This window comes from Heliangelus exortis, chromosome 17, assembly GCF_036169615.1.
Source record: "Heliangelus exortis chromosome 17, bHelExo1.hap1, whole genome shotgun sequence".
Classification (NCBI taxonomy): Eukaryota; Metazoa; Chordata; class Aves; order Apodiformes; family Trochilidae; genus Heliangelus; species Heliangelus exortis.
Genome location: NC_092438.1, coordinates 12,071,387 through 12,091,208, shown reverse-complemented (window position 1 = coordinate 12,091,208; position 19,822 = coordinate 12,071,387). Strand labels below are relative to the sequence as shown.

The window sequence follows — 19,822 nt, the reverse complement described above, 5'->3', positions numbered from 1 at the left end:
AGGGGCGGGCGGGAGCGCGCGGCCGCTGCTCCGCTCCCCTCAGGGTCATGGCGGCCGAGGTGGTGCGAGCGGTGCGGGAGGCGGTGTCGGCGCTGGGAGGGGGCGCGGAGCCGAACCGGAACCGGGGCCGGGAGGTGGAGGGGGCGGTGGTCGCGGTGCTGGAGGCCCTGGCGGCTGCGGGGGGCCCGGCCGCCCTCGGGGAGCGGGAGCGGGCGCTGTACGGCGCCTTCCTGCGGAGCCTGGCCCGGGCGCCCCGCGAGGCTCGGCCCGGGGTCGAGTGGCGGAGCTGCTTCCTGCAGGGCCCGCCCGGCACCGCGCTCTGTGTCCTGCTGGAAGCCCTCGCCTCCTCTCCGGAGTCAATCCAGGCGCGGTGAGCGGGCGGGAGCTCCGTGCCGGCGGCCCGGAGGGAGGTGGGAGTCACCGGGACGGTGGGCTGGGGAGGCCCCGGGGAGGGTTCGGTCCCCTCAGGAGCGGGGAGGGGGGGAGTGAGGGTGAGAATCCCCCTCCTGAGCCTTTCCAACCCTCTTCCGGCTCCTTCCCGGCTCCCCGGCAGTGGTGCCTGTCCCGGGGACACGGGGCTGCGAGCTGAGGAAGCTGTAGAGGTGCAAAGAAATTTAAAATATTCTTGGGTTTAATTCGGTTTTGGATTCGAAGTCCGTGGGATGAAGCTGCAGGGTTGTAGTGGTGCCACCAGCGCAGCAGAATGACGGTGCGGGTTTTTTCAGAGGTTGAAAAGGGGCAGGGACTGAACTTCAGTTTCTCTCTCCCCGTCCCAGCTGCCATCCCGGGGAGGTTCTGGAGGTGCTGGAGCAGTTTCTGCGGGAGGGAGGGCTCCCGGCCCTGCTGTGGGAGCTCTGCCAGCAGCAGGCACAGAGCGGCCCGCCCGAGCTGCAGGAGGCTCTGCTGGGGAAGGTCGTGTGTCTGCCCGACCACCTCGGCAACAGCCTCCGGGGGGAAGGCCCGGCCGTGTTCTTCCCGCAGAACTACTTTCCTCTCCTGGGGGATGCGATTCTCCAGGTGCTGCAGAAGATCTCCGATTCTCTGCGAGGTGAGATGGTGGGAGGGCAGTTCTGAAGAAGTGTTTTGTGCATGGGTCCCTTCGCTGAAATGCAGGGAGTGGGCATGGGAGAGCTTCACCTTCATCCCTCTGCCTGGAGTTCGTTGTGCTTAAAAACCTCAGCAGGAGTGAGAAGGCTGGCCGAGGCTTTGTGGAATCCCACTGAAAGCTGCAGTCCTACAAGCTGTTAAATAGCATCATCTGGTGCCAAAGCTTCCCTGTGGTCACTTGGTCTGCACTGGAGTAGGGAGGATTTAAACAGTACTGAATGACCCACTGGTTGGTTGTTGTGGTGAAGTGAGACTAAGCTGCTCGAGTCTTCTGGCTCTCACCATTGTGTAGAAATACTGCTGGGTGCCATTTTGTGCCTGAAGGTGGTGGAGGGAGGAAGAGGTGATGATGCTTGAGGAGGAGAAGTTAATCTGTGTTTTCTCAGGCTTCAGTAGTTGTAGGAGTGCATGCAGCTCCTTCTGAAGGTCACTGGGAGGGTGCTGGTGATGCTCTTGTTAAACTTGTCTCTGTTTTACCCCAGCTGGCTTGGATTGCTCCATCTCTTCTGTTTCTCATGTCCTGGGGAAGGTGTGCATCCAGGGCAGGCAAAGTGAGTGTTTTACAGAAGTGTTTGGGGGAAGGGAAAGTTGCTTTTACTCTGTTAGTACAGAAGGATGACTGATGCTCTTCAGCTGAGGGAGAGGGAGGCTGATGACAAATGCTTTGGGAGTTGGGCTGTGCTGGGGTGGGGAGTTGGGCTGTGCGGGGCGGGGGAGTTGGGCTGTGCGGGGCGGGGGAGTTGGGCTGTGCGGGGCAGGAAGTTGGGCTGTGGGAGTTGGGCTGTGCGGGGGCGGGAAGATGGGCTGTGCGGGGTGTGGAGTTGGGCTGTGGGAGTTGGGCTGTGCTGGCTGCTTTAGGAGGCTCCTCAGTTGCGTCGATGTTGATGCTTTTCCATCACCTCACATGAATGTGAGTTCTCAAAAACTGATGAGCCTTATCCCACCGTTTGGGGCATAACCATTAAATGCTCTTCTGGTGATTTTCATTGAGAGGTCTGAAAGTGCCATAAAGTCTGAGACCAGCATAAATCACTGCCTGTGTGTAATAACCCTCTTGTGGGCAGCCTTTAGTCTGGCTTTGCTTAGAGCTTTGAAGCCTCTGAATGAAGAAGCAGTCAACAGGGCTGGCAAAGCAGATGAAAGATTTTCAAATGTCTGCTGTGATGAGGAATACTTGCAAGTTTGTTTTAGCTCTTACCATAGGAACAGTTTAGTACATACTATACATAGAATTTTTTTCATCTTGTGAGGATCATGAAATTTTCAGGCTGACCTTGTGTACCATTGCATCAGGCCTGGCCACCTGATGTGTTTCCCTGTTTTCTTTCCCACTTCAGAGGAAATCCTGGGTGTTTTGGTACCTCGCCTGACAGATCTTACCAGGTCAGACTGCATCTGGCAAAGGATGTGCTGGCGCCTGGTTGAGTGTGTGCCAGAGCGCTGGATGGAGGCCGTGGTCCTTGGTTTTGTGCAGAGAGCAGCTGGGTGAGAACTCTGCTTTCCTCCCTGATCCAGAGCAAAGACTGGAATTGTTTCACCTGTACTTTCAGAATCAGATTCTGAAAGGTGCTGGTGTGTGTGTATCTGTGTAGGCAGTTTCATAGAATCATAGAATAGAATCAAAGAATAATTTGGGTTGGAAGGGACCTCTAAAGCTCATCCAGTCCAACCCCCTGCAGTCAGCAGGGACACCCTCAACCAGATCAGGGTGCTCAGAGCCTCCTCAAGCCTCACCTTGAACATCTCCAGGGATGAGGCCTCAACCACCTCCCTGGGCAACCTGTGCCATTGTTCCACTGCCCTCATGGTACAGAACTTGTTCCTAACACCCAGTCTAAATCTGCTCTTCTCTAATTTAAAGCCATTGCCTCTCATCCTATCACTCCAGGCCCTTGCAAACAGTCCCTCTCCAGCCTTTCTGTAGCCCCTTCAGATACTGTTGGTTCTTACAGTGTTGTTTCTTGAGCAGGGGTAAAATAGCTGATTGTTCCCTCTGAGGCAAAACATGCACCATTCCTTTAAGTTCTGTGTTGTGACACCCAGTGAAAAGAACAAGTGAAAACATCCTTTGTCATTACTGACTGACTCTCAAAGTTTAGAGGTGCTTTAGAGACTCTGATGCAAAGATCTGCTCCCAGAATTCCCTGTGATGAGCAGCAGCATGGCAGTAACTGCATGGATCCCTCATGTTTTGCTTTTGACCTGTCTCACCAGGGCAGATGTCTTGTCTAGGTTGCTGGGGAACCTGGTGGTGAAAAACAAGAAAGCTCAGTTTGTGGTGACACAGAAGCTGCTGCTCTTGCAGTATGGGCACACGGTAAGGACTCAGCCTTGAGCAGTGCTGTGCTAACCCCTGCTTTTCACAAGTGCCAATGTGTTTTTCAGCTGAGCTCCAGTTCTGGGGTAAGATTGACTCTTCATTCTGAAATTCACCCTCTCTGCATGTACCTGAGCTGTGCAGCTCTTCACATCACGAGCAGCTGAATGTAAAGCAGAGGGAGGGGTGAATGGTTGCTTTGAGATCATGGGATTTGTGTGTTCCCTCTGGCAATCAGTGGAATTGCTGTGCTCTTTTTCTCCAGATCCAAATGGTTGTTTGCACATAATTTCAGTGTGCTGGGGAGCTGGAGACATCCAGTTAGTGTAGAATCTGAGGGAGTGTAAAAGCCATGACCCACCCTCAGGGATAAGAATTAGACTGGAGAGATGAGACAAGGGCTGGGATTCTTTTTATTCTTTTTTGTTTTCCTGTGCACCTACATTTGTCACAAGGTGTTAGGAAATTTACTGTGGCTTGTGATGTTGTTGTGAGGGATGTTCCCTCAACTTCCTGTGTTCCAGGTTTGCCTGGAACTGTGCTGATCTTGTTTTGATGGTAAAAACACTACACTGCATTGTTGTCTTGGTTTTTTCATGTATTTCAGCAGCAGCTGTGTGTGTGTCTTTGATTGGCTTTTTCAACTCACTGACTTCTCTGTGAATGTTGTCAACCAGTCCCTCAGAAAGAAAAGTTCAACAGAGTAAAAATAACACACTTGTAGTTGCTGGATGACAGCTTGATACCCTCTTAAAGCACAACTTGTGGGTTTTGTTGCAGACTGCAGTGCTACAGAACCTCCTTGGCTACCTGGCCCTGGACAGCCTCCGGCGTCCCTTGTTGGTCAAAGTAAGGTTGAGTAACCTTGTTGGTGAGGTGGGAATGGGATGGAAATGGGATGGAGAAACTCCTCCTGTTTGTGGAGATAATGTCAGATTGGGTTGATGTGTTGTGTTTTGGGTTTTTTTCTTTTTTTTACAATATTATCTATTTCTTTGCATGTAGTACTTATTGAAGAGAAACATATGTAGCACTTCTAAATTAAAACAAAAATTATATGTAGCAGTATATTACATGAAGGTGGTGTGGAGCTCAGTTGGTCACACAGAGTAGATTTTGGGCCCTGAAACACAAAGTTCAGCTCCATTTGTAGGGAGTGCAAGTCCACTGGGATGGGTGAAGACCAAAGGGTCATGAGAAAACACAAAGTGCTGTATGAAAGCACATTTCAAAATGTACACTACTTATGTGAGGAAAAGATGAATTTTAAGCCAGCTTAAATTCTCTGATTCAGGTGCTGCAAGAACTGTTGGAGACCTGGGGGAGCAGCAGTGCTGTGAAACACTCTCCACCTGAGCAGCAGCAGTACATTAGCAAGGCCATCCTGATCTGCCTCTCCCACCTGAAGGAGCCTGAAATTGAGAGCTGCAGACAAGGTGAGGCAGTGGGAGAAGCAGGATAGGTTTGTTTAACAGAGCAAATGGTTCTGTGACTGAGGAGAAAAACATTTTGGTTTGATCTATGGAGAAAAAAAATTAATTTCCTGTCTTCATCTTTGTAAACTTGGCAGCCTACTTGAATTTCTCCCTCCATGTCTATTGTACTGCTCCAAATTTGCAACTTCCTCAAAACACAGTGTTTTACTTAGGTGGCTTTGAAGCACTTTAGAACCAAGCTGAAGATTGATTTGACTTACCATCCCTTTTTTGGTGAAAATTGAAATATTCCACATGTCAAATTTACTGTTAATGTTTTGCTGACTTTGTACCCCACAAAAAATATGGTATAAGCATGGTTTCCTTGGTGCTGAAGGCAACACTGCCACTGCAGAAAGAAGTCACAGCTCCATGAGCCCTTCCTATTTTTCTGCCTATTACTGGGTGGTGAGTGAGCCCCTGGCCCAGGTTTCCCAGGGAAGCTGTGGCTGCCCCATCCCTGGCAGTGTCTCAGCCCAGGTTGGATGGGGCTTGGAGCAACCTGGGCTGGTGGGAGGTGTCCCTGACCATGCAGGGGTGGCACTGGGTGAGCTTTAAGGTCCCTCCCAACCCAAACTATTCTATCATTCTCTGCGTGGCTAAAGTTGCCCTCTCAGGGAACCAGCATCCAGATGGATGGTTGCTTCTGTCACTGTTCCATGCACTGTTTGGTTTGTTTCAGAGCTGCTCATGAGCATGCTGGAGGGGGTGAAGTGCCACCTGGACAGCAATCTGCCACAGATACGGAGTCTGGGAATGATTGTGGCAGAGAGCATCAGTTCAAAAATAAACACTGATGGGCCAGTCCTGAAGTTTCAGGTAAGGATAATACAATTTGTCTGGTTTGCAGGTCTTAGAGGAAAGAAAAGCTTTAAAGCAGATGATCTAGAGTATTACAGCAAGTTCTAGCTCTTGCTATCTGGAAAGAAGGAGAGGGAGCAACACTTTCAAAAAGAGAGGATATCTCTACAAAAACAATCATAGAAAGTAGCCAGGTGGGTGGGAGTGACCTTGAGAGTGTAATCATAGAATGTGAGGGGTTAGAAGGGACCTCTGGAGATCATCCAGTCCAACCCCCCTGCCCCAGCAGGATCCCCCAGGGCAGGACACACAGAACACATCCCGGGGGGTTGGAAAGGCTCCAGAGAAGGAGACTCCACAACCTCCCTGGGCAGCCTGGGCCAGGGCTCCCTCACCCTCACAGGCAGGAAGTTTCTCCTCATGTTGAGGTGGAACTCCTGTGTTCTAACTTCAACCCATTATTCCTTGTGCTGGTCCTGGGCACCTCTGAGAAGAGATTGGCCCCTTCCTCTTGACACCCACCCCTCAGGTACTGATGGGCATTCAGAAGATCCCCTCTCAGCCTTCTCTTCTCAAGGCTGAACAGCCCCAGGGCTCTCAGGCTTTCTTCACAGGAGAGATGCTCAAGTCCCCTCATCATCCTCATAGCTCTGCCTTGGGCTCTCCCCAGCAGATCCCTGTCTGTCTTGAACTGGGGAGCCCCAGACTGGATCCAGTATTCAGCAATCTGATGACAAAGCTCAGGGTAAACAGGTGATAATGAGATTGCTAGAGGATTATCAGGATGCAGGAGGAAATTGGAATCTGACCCATGGAAATTCAGAGAGAACTTCAAACCTAAACCATCAGTGAGATTCAGTCCCTCAGTGGTGGGAAGAGTTGCTCCAAATTGACATTTTCAGGATTGACGTGGGGATCATGCTCTCCTGTGTTCAGGAGAGTACATAAGAAGTATGTGATTAAATGACATTCATTCTTCACAAACCTGCATCATCCCTGATGCTGCATTGCCATTTATTAAATGTATAAATTTAAAGTTTGTAAATAACATTTGGGCAAGGTCAGGTCAAGTACTACTGTTACATATAGGGACACAGGTTACAGGGTGCTATAGAGCATAAATACATCACTGCTGGCAGCAGAGTGAAACAAATGGGATTTGTGTGGGTTAATCTACTCATGATTCAGCCTTCATTTGCACACAGGAGAAGGATCAGATTTTGAATGCTGGGTGTGCTTGCCATCAAACAGAGTGCAGTAACAGTTATTTTAATTTTCTAGTATGAAGAAGATGATGAAACAAGAGAACTGAAGTCCCTTCTGGTCCAGACTCCACCACTCTCTGTTGCCCCCACGCTTCCAGATGATGAGTAAGAAAGACATTGCTGCTGTTCATCTCCATGCCAATTCTTTTCTGTTCTCCATACCTTTTGTTTTGAGTTACACATTAGAACTGTGTGCAATATTCAAGATGTCTTGCATATTCTCAGGCATTATAATGCACCTTATTCTTACAAGGCAGTGTAGTGATGTTAAATTGATAATTCAAATGCTAGTGTGTATTGGAGTTGCTTGATAGCTGCCTGTGGCTAAGCCATGCTGCATTTTGTAGGGGTCTTGCATGCCCCTGGGTAGAATAAAATGGGAATTTCTGTTCATATTTGGGAAATCTGGCATTTGGGCCATATGCCCCCAGCCCATTCATCAGTAACAAAAAGCTGTCAGTCTAAAGGCTGTCCCCTTGGTGCTTCCACTTCCACAGCATGGGTGGAGGCTCTGTGGAGCACTTAGTTTTATCAGCAGATGAAGGAAGCACTTCATGTTGGTAAATGAAGCTGTGCAGCACTCCAGTGGAAGTCAGATTTATTGCTCCCATTTTAGGGACATTTAATCAGCATAGACAGTATTTGAAAAGCAGAGGTCTGAAAGGATGTATCAAAGTCCACAAAAATAGGTACAGAGAAAGAAAAAAAGTTCTCCCTTGTTATTTGGCCCACTAGCTGTGGTTAAAGATGTTTCTCCCCCATTTGTTCGGCTTTATTCATAGCTCTGAATATATGCAGGGCAGTGTGATCCAAGGATCACAGGGCAGCCTTGCCTTGGCAGTCCTGGGTGTAAGTTAGTGTAGGAGGAATGCAGCAGGTGTGTTCATTTTTTGTTATCCACTGCTTTTCTGTTAAGAGATTCTGTTTCTCTCCTTCCCTCACCCCATTCTCCTTCTCAGGACTTTGTTTCTTGTGGAGGCCAAGCTGGGCAGGAGCCTGCAGCAGAAAATAATTCCCTGCCATTCTGTTTAGGCAGCAAGGGTTGATGGTGTGGGTGGTTTCTTGCTTGTGAATAAAGTTTGTTACCTTATTGGTTTGATATTTGTTGTTCCTCACAGGAGGGATGAGAAAGCAGAAGCTGCACTGCCCGTGGTACTGGGAAGTAACAAGAACTCACCTGCAGCAGCCCCTGCAGTGCCAGCTGAGGTGTCAGATACTGAGCTGGACAGGTATGGGGGAAGAAACCAGCAGGAAATGCAAAATAATGTCAGGTTCTAAAGAGCAGATATGGGGAGGAGGGAGCTACTGGTAGCTGCATTTCTTGACAGATCTTGTGCTTCCTGACCTTGTTCAGCCAAGCAGTTTGCAGCAGAGCAGAACTTTGTGTATAAAGTTGCACACAAGTGTGTCAAGCCTGCATAATGTACAACCAGTGTGTTTATTCCATTTAACTTAGAGAATCATAGAATCACAGAATGGTTTGGGTCAGAAGGGACCTGTAAAGGCCATCTAGCCCAACCCTCCTGCAGTGAGCAGGGACATCTTCAACTACATCAGGTTGCACAGAGTCCAGTGTAACCTGACCTGGAATGTTTCCAAGGATGGGGCATCTCCTATCTCTTTGGGCAGCCTGGGCCAGTGTCTCACCCCCTCAGTGTAAATGTTTTCTCCCTTCCATCTAGTTTGAGTCTCCCCTCTTTCAGTTTACATCATCACTCCTTGTCCTACTGCTCAGAAGTCTGTCCCCATCTTCCTCATAAGCTCTCTTTACGTATTGCAAGGCCACAATAAGATCTTCCCAGAGCCTTCTCCAGGCTGAACACCCCCAGCTCTCTCATCCTGTCTCCATGGCAGAGTTGCTCCAGCCCTCTCATCATCTGTGTGGCCTCTTCTGGATGTCCTCCAGATCCAGGACCCCCACAGGTCCATCTCTCTCCTGTGCTGAAGACTCCAGAGAGAGGAACCCTTTCATCCTGAGCTGCTGGCTGGTGCAAGAGTGATGGTCTTGCAGCAATGGATGTGCTGGTTCTTTCTCTGCTGTGTGGGCAGCTGTGGAAAGGGAGACCTTGTATACTCCACAGAGTAACTCCTGCCTTTATTTATTTTACAGTGATGATGACCTCATCCCTTATGACATGTCAGCTGATAAAGAACTAAAGACCAAGGCTCCTGTGTATATCCGAGACTGTATTGAAGGTAGGAGATCCTGGGCTGAGCCTTTATCTGTTTCTTACTGGTTTTGGGAGAGTGGTTTCTCTGTAGGTTTGTTTTTTCTAAGCTAATTTGAAGAAGGTGCAGGACTTCAGCAATCTGGGCTCAAGTGCTGAACTGTGACTTCTGAGTAATGGTGGTCATGTGCTGGGTCAGTGGTATCTACCTCTGACAGGACAGAAAACCCCTGGGGATGGTATGAAAGCACAGGCCATTCTGCTAATAGCTTTTGTTGGGTTTTTGTTTGGATTACCTTCAGTCCTGACAGGATCTGAAGATGTGGACAAATGGGAAGCTACAATCAAGGCTCTTGAGAGCTTGGTTCGGAAGAATCCAGCAGCAACAAGAGAGGTGAGGCACTAGGAGCTCAGTCACCAGATCCTGTAACACAGGATCATCCCCTTGTGAGACTGAAAATGCCAGCAGGCCAGGCTAGTGTGCAACTTGTCCACTTGGGAAGAAAAATGGAAGGAAATAGTTGCTTTGGAGGTGAGGCTGGAGAGCACAAAGGAACAAAGGTGCTGGCAGCAGAATGGCATTTAGCAGCTCCAGCACTGACAAATGCTTTGCAGGCAGAGCTTGCCAGAAATGTGTGGGAGCTCCAGGCTTTGTGCTGGGCAGAAAAAAATACTGTGATGCAGCTTACAGAGTAGCCATGAATTCCCTAGACTTAATTGATTTTAATTTTTAATTTAATTGAATTTTTAATTGAAATTGAATTTGTTATTCCCCCCAAAAAAAAAGGGAACTACATCAAATTATTCAGAATTACATGGGATTACATTACTTTCTCTGTTTGCTGGTGCAAGCATAATGTCTTCCAGCACAATGTCACCACCAGTTGTTAGTGAGCACTTTAAGGTGACAGAGAAGGGGTGTAGCCTGGCACCATGTGCAATCTGCTGCTGGTCAGATGTGTTACTGAGCTGGATGGACTCTGGGTGTGGTACTGCACCCTTTAACATGTTAGTTTTATCTCCTGGATATCTCCTGGAGCAGATGGTTACTAGTTATATCCTCCTATCTCGTGATAACATCACTTGTCCAAAAAGCCAAGTGAATGTGGACAGAACCATCAGCACAGGGGGTTGTTCAGTGTTCTGAGAAATCTGTCTTGGTGACATTTAGCTTAATGATTTTTTTCTCCCTTCTACCTAACAGACACGTTGCCTGTATTCTGCAGCCTCCCTGTCTTTGCTTAAACATTCAAAATGGTGTGTAAATCCTGTGAGCAAGAAAACACTTTCAGGGATTTGATTCCTGTTTTTCATCTTTTGAGCAGGTTAGTGTGGAGCTGGCAAAAATACTTCTACATCTGGAGGAGAAGACCTGCATTGAAGGCTTTGTGGAGCTCCGTCAGAGAGCTCAAGTTGCTGTTTTAACCACAGATCCAATCCCTGTGAGTTCCTGTTACTGCTTTCCTTTTTCCAGTTGAGACAGCAGGCAAAAATCTAAGCAGCTGAAGTCTCTTTCTAGCTTGACAGGAGCAGCTTTCAGAGTGCAGCAGAGTAGCTGGTTCATGGGTGACAGCATTTATGCAGAGACAGGCTGGGTACTGAAGGATCAGCAATGGATGAATGAAAGAACAGGAGGGATTGCTTCCTCATGGAGAGGAATTGGGATGGGCCGCCCAGGGAAGTGATGGAGTCCCCATCCCTGGAGGTGTTTAGGGAGGGAATGGATGTGGCACTGAGTGCCATGGTCTGGCCAGTGTGTTGGGGTGAGGTCATGGGCTGGACTTGATGATCCCAGAGGTCTTTTCCAGCCTCAATGATTCTGTGATTCTGTGACGTGCATCTGTCCTTTGTCAGTTTAAAATATTTACCCCTTGTCCTATCAGTAGAGGCTGTGGGCAAAAATCTTTCTTAAAAGTCCCCTTTACATATTAAAAGGCTGTGATAAGGCAGCAAAGTGGCTGTGGTTTAGGAACAAGTCCCCTTTGTCATTTAACTCCTCTGTGGGCATCTGGAAGTGGGTGAGTTTCCCTGTTTGCACAGTGTGTCTCTTCCCTTCTCTTGGAGGCTTGCTGTTAATTAACAGCAAACTGGACTTCTGAACTTGAGTGCTTTCAGAACTGATGGGGAGGCTGTGTCCACCCTGGGGTGGTGTTCACTCCACCATGATTTTTCCCTACAGGTAGCCAAGTACTTGACCTCCCAGTTCTACTCCCTCAACTACAGCCTTCGCCAGCGCATGGACATTCTCGATGTGAGTGCTCCCCTCCTGCTTTCCTCAGCTCTTTGTTCCACCAGTGCTGGTTCCCTGAGGTGCAGGGAAGTTACCTGAGTGGAGGCTGAGGCATGGGAGTCTCCTCTTTTTGTATTTGTGCCTGGTCTCCTCTGGTTTGTAGCTCTGCTACACTCCACGTACACAGGGATCCTTCCCCACAAAATGCAAAAACCCTGTGGTCATTTGGGACTCCTCCTGTGTCGTTTCCCTCATTGTCTCTGAAGGAAGAGCCACTGTGTCAGGGCTCATTGACCAAGTGGTTGGTCAGTTCCACACAGCCCGTTGGGTGGTTGGGGGTTCATTCCCTTGCTGTTCATAATTGTAAACCTGTTGTGCCTTTCTGCCTTGCTGTTCCTATCAGATTTGATGCTGATAACTCTGTTTCCTATAGTACAGGGGTTACCCCTTTTTAACAGGACTTCCCTTTTTTTCATCTAGGTATTGGTTTTGGCAGCTCAGGAGCTGTCCTATCCCAAATCCCATGGGAAGACCAAGCATTCTGGTGCTCAAAAACCTTGTATCCATCTCCTCCCTGGAAGTGACAGCTCTAAGGACTGGAGAAAAATTGTTGATGAGAGGATCAAAAGCAAGACTCGGAGATTTGCTACGGTGAGGCCAGGACACAAACTGATGGCAGAAACAGGGACACTAGAAGATGCTGTAGTTCTAGTCAGAAATAACAAAATTTCTGTCAAATTGAGCCCAACACAAAGGAAAGGCTCTGTAACTCCAGATATGAACTCATCTTGGTATCTGGCTGAATCTTGCAGTGCAGGTTACTGTTCCTGTGATCCTGGCCTTGCTGGGAGAAGCTGGAAAATGGAACTTGAACATTTTGCACTGAGGGATAGTGGTTGCTGTTTTATGCTTGTTCTGAGCTGGTCTGGCCGCTGCGGGGAGCTGTGACTGCACCTGATGGATCTGAGAACTTCCTTTATCAGTCTGGCTTCCTCCAGACTGGACTCTCAGCCTTCCTATTTTTCTGGGAAAGAAACTGGTGCCAGTTTCCTAGTTCCCAAATCTCCCTTCTGGTTCATCCTGGAGAACTTGCTTTCCAGAATTCCTTTATCCCTTGCATGTTGTTGTTTCTTACATCTAATGCAGCAGTTCTGAGCTGTATTGTACCAAAATACTTCAGTGTGTGAGAGGATCTGAAGTGGGAAGTGAGCAATCCTGTCTGGAAACTAATGACCAGAGATGTACAAGCAAGCAGTAGCTGACAGTGAATCCACAAGGAATTCATAGTCTGGACAGTGTCCAGTGAAGTGGGAGGATCAGAGGCTGCACCTTGTGTCTAAACTTCGTTTTTCTCTTGGACAGGGTCGGTCTCAAGTGAAACTGGATTCCAGCCCAAATGAGTTCAATTCTGTTGCTGGGCATTTCTTTTTCCCATTGATTCAGCACTTTGACAGGTGAGTCACCTGAGGATGTGGTGGTGGCAGCTGCTGGAGTCAACCTTGCTGCTGCTTCTGCTGGCATCTGTGCAGGGCTGAAGCCCAGAAGCTGTGTAGGAGTCCAGTGACACTGTACCAACACCTGGCTCATGCATAAAGCTTAGAGGGGAGGGGTTTGCCATCTCTTAGACTTATCTTTTGAACTCTTGTTGGGCAGGAGAATGTAAGGTGCTGCAGAAGTGAAGATGCATGATGAGTAACCTGTCAGGAGGTGCCCAGGTGGACAACTGTGGCAGCACCAAACCAGTTTGTCTGGGTTGCTTCTCCATCTTGGGAGGTTCACACAAAGCTGCAGAGCTCAGGCTGCAGTCTTGAACCAAAGTTAACTCTGCCTCGGGGTTTGGGGCTGTCCCCTGGGCTGCTCCTTGTGACCACATGGCAGGACACAGCACACAGTTTCCTGTCAGTCACTGAGGTCTTTACTTAGCTAAGGAAGGCTGAGTAATTGATTCATGAGAATCAGGATTCTTGTAATCCCAGCCCTCATGGCTGGTTTCAGTGGCAGTGGTGCTGGCTTTTGCTTGCCCTTCTTTCTAAGTAAAGCTTGTCAGGTAAGAGATACCTGTGGTGAGAGCAGAGGGTATCACTGGGCTGGGAGCAGAGATGAGAGGACACAGCTGGGAATGACTGTACAGTGAGTGGTGCTGTAGGGATTCAGGCTTGTGGGGGATAATTCACCCTGCATAACCACCTTGACTGTCCCACAGATGCTCAAATCATCTTCCTCACTGCTACAGCCCTCTCAATCTTGCACTTGCAGGCCTCTGACAACGTTTGATCTTCTGGGGGAAGATCACCTTGTTCTTGGAAGACTGGTCCACACTTTATCAATCCTGATGTGCTTGGCCATCAACACTCTGGTAAGAAAGGCTGCATGAGCTTGCAGGTAGCAAGTCATGGTTGCACTTGATGATCTTAATGGGTTTTTTTCCAAGCAGAATGATTCTGTAATCTGTGATGAAGGGAGAGGCCTCCAGCCTGGGAACAGCAGGGTGCTCTGGGGCCTGCCACACAGGTTGGCAGCAAGTTTGAGTCTCCTGTGCTAAGAAGTTATGAAAAGGGCTGAGAAAAAAAGGTCAGAAAGGGGCTGTGATTCATTCAGACACCCCTGCACTGTCTTTTGCTTCTTCATAAGAAGAACTTATGAACATCTTTGGGAAGTTGGGCTTATCATTTCTGCCAAACTTCCAAAGTTTCCTCATCTGTAAAATCAAGTTACTTGTAGCCATGGTGTTCACCACAATGTACCTCAAGGTCCAGTTCTACAGAGGCTGTGAAGGTACTCAGTGTTTCTGTCCTCACCCTGTTTTGCAGGCAGTGACTGTGATGGGGAAGGCACTGCTGGAGTTTGTCTGGGCTCTGCGTTTCCACACTGACTCGTGAGTTGTAGTTGTCTCTGTCTGTAGTTGTAGTCAGGCCCCAGCCAGGGTTTCTGCACCCAACTGAGGATGTCAGGGACTTAGAGCATTAACTCTGTGCTCTCCTCCAGCCTTGTCTTCTGATGTCTGACTGCACAAGCAGGGAATGAAGCCACTGCTTTCATGTCAGAACTACACATGGACTTGGCAGCCAGTGTGGAGGTAGAGTCATTACCTATGGAAATCATGACAGATTCCTTGCTCAGCTCTTCATGTGGCAGTTTCATCTTTGTTTACTTGGGGAGTTCAGAAAACCTTAGATTGAGTTCCAGCATTCAGCTCTGGAAAGCAATTAAAGCATGAAGGCAAAATGCTGTAAAGCTCCAAGTTCTGTTTTGATCTCAGACTGGTCCAGGAATGTGAATTGTGCTGAGTCCCTGCACCACAGCATGGCCAGGGCTCTGAGCAGGTGGGCATTCTGCCAGCTGGTGCACACTTGCTTACTCTCCTAATCTGTAGGAATATTGCACAAGTCCTTCCAGTCACAAACATTGGAAACTGGAGAACCCCTGAGGTGAGGAAATCAAGGCAGAGCAGGCTCTGACCAGTTAAATCTTTCTCCACCAGGTATGTGCGCCAGGGTCTGCTGTCCTGTGTCTCCTCTGTGCTCCTCAGTGTCCCTAAGGAGCATCTTCTGGAAGACATGACAGAAGAGCTCTTGGAGGCTCAGTCCTGGCTGGGAGGTAAGAGGGTGGGTGGAGGGACAGTTTTTCTGGTTAGTGGTGCAGCCTTTTTGCAGCATCTCTCGTTGGGATGGTAGCAGTGATGTCCTGGCACTGAGCACCAGGGATTTCCATGAGAAGGATATTGATTGCTTGCTCCTAAATTTAGGGCAAGTATCAGCCCCCACTGTGTGTGACTGTCCTCACCCCTACAGACCAACCAAAAACTCCCAAAATCAGAGAATGTGAGGGGTTGAAAGGGACCTCTGGAGAGCATCCAGAGCGTCCAATCCCCCTGCCCCAGCAGGATCCTCCAGGGCAGGACACACAGAACACATCCAGGGGGGTTTGGAAAGGTTCCAGAGAAGGAGACTCCACAACCTCCCTGGGCAGCCTGGGCCAGGGCTCCCTCACCCTGATAAAGAAAAAGCTTCTGATGATTACATGGAACCTCCTCTGCTCCAACTTGTACCTGTTACCCCCTGTCCTATCAGTGGCCTCCCCTGAGAAGATCCTGGCTCCATCCTCCTGGCACTCACCCTTTACATGTTTATAAACATTAATGAGGTCACCCCTCAGTCTGCTCCAAGCTGCAGAGCCCCAGCTCCCTCAGCCTTTCCTCACAAGGGAGATGTTCCACTCCCTTCATCATCTTTGTGGCTTTATGCTGGGCTCTGTGCCCCCTTTCTCTGGCTGAGCATCCACCCACCCACCTCGTGAAGCTGCAGCAAGGATTTTCATCATTCATATAACATCCAGGCAGTGACTTTGAGCAGCAGTAACTCCCAAGGCTGGCATTGCCCATTCACACCACGTGCACAGAAGATGAGGTTCATCAGTGCTAAAAACAGAAGGCATGGCCCCATCTCCTGACATCCTCTTGCTGATGGAAAGAGCAGCCTGTGAATGACAGCAAAGGACTTGGTGTGCTGCACCCAACATAACAGAAGCTCTGTGGTTCTGGGAGTCTGGAACTGCCCATATTGGTGGTTGGGTATGGCAGCAGGCTGGAAGTGCAAGAGGAAATAATGCTGTGTCCTTCGGAGGCTCCCTGGGATGGTTTCCTTCACCATTCTGACTCTTGGTGAGCTGACTTCCCACTGGGAGCAGGCGGGAAGCAGCACTGGCCCTGCAGCCTCTGATCCTTGCAGGCTGTGGGGCTCTGTGCCTTCCAAAAGGAAAAGAACTTCCTTGTGGAGCTGAGCACTTGATTTTTTTTCCCATGACTTGGTTTGCTCTGAGGAATCTGCCTGGCTCTGCAGTTAACACTGCTGTTGCCAAGTGAAGCCTTTCCAGGAATGTTACAAATGTGTTTTCAGCATGAGGAGCTGCCTGATTGGTTTTTAATGAGTTCTGTTTGGAAGGAAGAGGACGACAGAGCTCTGAGCATCTTTTGATGCCTGCAGGCAGTGTAATATCCAATGAACATTGCACAGTGGGTCCTGCTGTGTATAGCAAAGGGGAAGTTTGTTCTAGGAGCCATTCAGAAACTGTAAAGACCCAACTCAGCTCCACATCTGGTCAGATACAGTTGCAGTGCAGTTTCAAACTGGCTCATCCTTCCACAGCTGCTTTCTGAAACTCAACAGCTTCCTGGGCTACACCTTTGCTCTTTGTTGTAAGGTTGTTGGTGGAAGAAACTCTTCAGGGAAGCTCTGGGCTTCTACAGCAGGTGAAGTCAGTCTCTAGAGACCAATTTTTGGGACCAAATCATGGTTCTGAGCTAGCAGCCTTGCTGCTCCTTCATGACTCTTATGGAAAAGGCTTGGAAGAGGTGTCATGTATTGGCTCTGCTGCTCTAGCTGGGAAGAAGGACATGGAAGCCTCCTACCAGTGTGCCTAATGGCCCAGAGAAGTCACTGCTTTGGATTTTGGCTTGAAGCATCTGCATTTCTCCTGCCATGGCTCACACACAGTGAGGAACAGGGGGCCAGAAAATGTTACTCACCAAGTATTTAGTGGAAATCCACAAATCTGCCCCAGTTTGTTAGTGTCCCAGCAGGCTGCTGTCCCTCAGGGTCTGAGGGACTGCCTGTTCCTGCATCAGCCTGCAGGCTGTAACTCAGCATATTCCCCATCAGAAAGTGCTTGTAGTGTGGTGTAAGAAACTGGACTGGCCACTTGGTGGATGCTTTGGGAGGTTTCAGCTGGGGAGAGAGGCTGGGATCCACCTTGGAGCTGCTGTTGAGGAGCCTAATCTTTCTCAGGGGAGGGAATATCTAAACATTTCTAGGAAACAGTTCCTCTGATTCCTCAGCAGCTGCCTTTGAGGGAATTCCCCACCCCTTGCAAGGGCTGTAGAGCTATGTCATAGGCAAGTTTGGTTTATGTGAGGCTCTGGTGCCCTGTGCCTCCCTTGCAGTGCCAGCATTTCACATTCGTGGCAATTAGAAACAGTGCCAGCAGCAACCTCTTGGCTTTTGAACTTGTACTGCTCTGTCTTGTAGCCTCCCCCCAGCTTTTTCTGCCTTCTGTAGGGGGAGTCTGGAAACACCATGGTGAAGCTCTCCCTGAGGTTAAAAATAGCCCAGGTCCCTGTGGATGAGTCATGTGTTTGGGCTGACAGTGCCGGGCTCCCAGCACAGGGCTGTGCGTACAGGATATCCTCACACAGCCTCACTGCTCTGCCAGGCTCCCCCTGCTCACACATCCTGCGTGCATCCTGGTTTTTGCTTTGCAGGCCCACTAAGGACCCCTGGAATAACAGCTGCTGGAAGCAGCTTCGTGCCCTCCCTTAACGTGCTGCAAGAACCATGAAGGACCTGCTGGTTTCTCAGCCCATCTTGGGGTGGAAGAGGGCCTTTTGGAGGGCAGTGTGACCACAGAGCTCAGGAGGGACCCTGGACCATTTGTTGAGGTTGCAGGAATTGGCAGGTGTAGTGAAATGAGGCAACCAGGTGCCACTAATTGCCAGGTAGTGGCCACGAGCTTGTGTTAAGCCCACCTGTGCCTGATTAGGGTGGGCCCCAACTACATGAGCAGGATTAGGGGGCCAATAAAGGGCAATTAGTGGCACCTGGTTGCCTCATTTCACTATAGGCAGGGTGCAGATTTAGGCTTCTGAGTCAGTGGATTTCTCATTGTCAACAGTACTCAGACTCATTGGGTGAGGAAAGGTTATGTGCAGCCTGTGGCCTGGAGGTTATTCCATGGAACACAAAGTCACTTTCTGTAGTGGTTCAGCCCAGCTGACTCCTTGTTTCTGCTGCATGAATGATCTGAGCATTATAACATGTGACAGTGTCAGGGCACAGCCAGACTCCTGCTGCTTAAGCTAATCGAGTTTGGCCACGTTTGCCTTCTGGTCTAACCTAATTCCTGTGAGTGCTGATGTCCAGCCCAGACTCATTTGCATTTTCTGTTCTATTTGGTGATGGTCAGTGTTAAGTGAAGAGGTTTTCCCATTTTTTCCAACTAACAGTGGCCATTTCTTTTATAGATGTGGTGGAGAAAGACCCAGATGGGGACTGCAGGAGGCTGGCCTTGCAGAGCCTGCTCCTCATGGAGAACCTGAAGAAGAAACTCACAGCTGACCCTTCCTAGCCAAAGGGTAGAAGAAACAACCTTTATGTCATACTCTTGCCAGCTGGATGTGTGTAGGCACTGCTGGGACCTTTTTCAGGAGTCACCTGGCTGGAGAAGAGGAAGAAGGGGGGGGAAGGGTGCCGAGCTGCAAGCCAACAAACTTGACTTGACATCTGGACTTTGTAGTGGGGGCCAATTGAGTGAGCTCTTGCCATCCGGTACAGAGTGTACAGATGCAGGAAGGGCCTCACTGCCATCCCTGCACCGCCCCTGCCCCCACCCCCAGCTATTTATAACCTTGGCAGCTCTGAGTGCTCTGCTAAAAATACAGGGAAGATCACATAGCAGGCTTCTTGTCAGAACAACAGGAGGGATGGAGAGAGCCCCTCACCTCCCAGGGCTCAGTGTAGGACATGCCCGTAGCAAGGGCTCCAGTGTCTCCTGGCTGTCAGCACGTGGTAGGTGCTCATCTGCTGTTGGGAGGGGTTGGTGCAGGGAATGACACTCCTGGGGAGCTGTAAGAACTGAACAGCTACACTGAAGTGCTGAAAATGTGCCATGCCTTAAAGGCTTGAGCCAGTGCTGTGCTGTGGTTAGGAGGAACAAAGCTGGAATTTCTTTATGTATCAGCATAGTAGAGAAATAAGCTTCTGTTAAAAGAAAACAAACATCCAGATTTTAAAAATCTCCTTCTACTGTTTGTTCCTGAAAATATACACCCTTAAAACTTAAGCCCAAGTTTTGAAGCAAGTCACAAAGCAGGGGAAGAAAAAAAGGAAGCCAGAAGGATGGGCTGGCATGAAATGTGAGAGAGTGACTTTATAAATACACCCATGTGGGGCAGGGCAAGAGGCTTCCAGGTGAGCAAAACCTTGGTCACTTTTGTTGGGCTTCATATCTCAGTCCTGCTTCTGCCAGGAAAGACATTTGTATCCTGACTGGTACTGAGTAGCCTGACCCTGGGAAGGTTGGAAAAGAAGCTTTATAGTGAGGAAGAGCCTTCACTGGCTCAAAGTGGTGCAGGTTAAGCAGGGATGAGGTCCCTGCCCAACCCCAACCATGCTGTGGCTGGGAGGTTTAGTCCTGATTGCTGTCAGTGGCAGCTTGAGCCTACATCACCCTGGGATGCAGTGAAATGCAAAAGTTTTGGGGTGGGAAAATCTCCATTATGCAGTAGGGGTGTAGTTTGACTTTCAGCCAAGCTCCTACCCAAAGGGGACAGAGATGCTTTTCAGAAGCTGTGACTCGTAGAGAAAGACAAATCAGCACCTGAACAGATTAAAGCTGTACTTGAAAATTTTGTCAGCTCAGGAGTTTTCACCTCAGTTACTCGACTCTTTGGTGTACCTGGAAAATGG

General features: G+C 49.2%; 1 protein-coding gene across 1 annotated transcript; it reads left to right on the top strand.

Moving 5' to 3' along the window:
* Positions 1–13: 13 nt before the first annotated feature.
* TELO2 (telomere maintenance 2) lies at positions 14–19,769 on the top strand. The gene is made up of 20 exons (XM_071761166.1): positions 14–370; positions 777–1,048; positions 1,590–1,658; positions 2,445–2,592; positions 3,322–3,424; positions 4,205–4,273; positions 4,719–4,860; positions 5,582–5,718; positions 6,982–7,070; positions 8,084–8,194; positions 9,076–9,161; positions 9,436–9,527; positions 10,459–10,575; positions 11,313–11,384; positions 11,844–12,014; positions 12,726–12,817; positions 13,620–13,719; positions 14,174–14,238; positions 14,845–14,960; positions 18,379–19,769. Exons 1-20 carry the CDS (start codon positions 48–50, stop codon positions 18,480–18,482), a joined length of 2,478 nt encoding a protein of 825 aa, XP_071617267.1. The 5' UTR covers positions 14–47; the 3' UTR covers positions 18,483–19,769.
* The last annotated feature ends 53 nt before the right edge of the window (positions 19,770–19,822 follow it).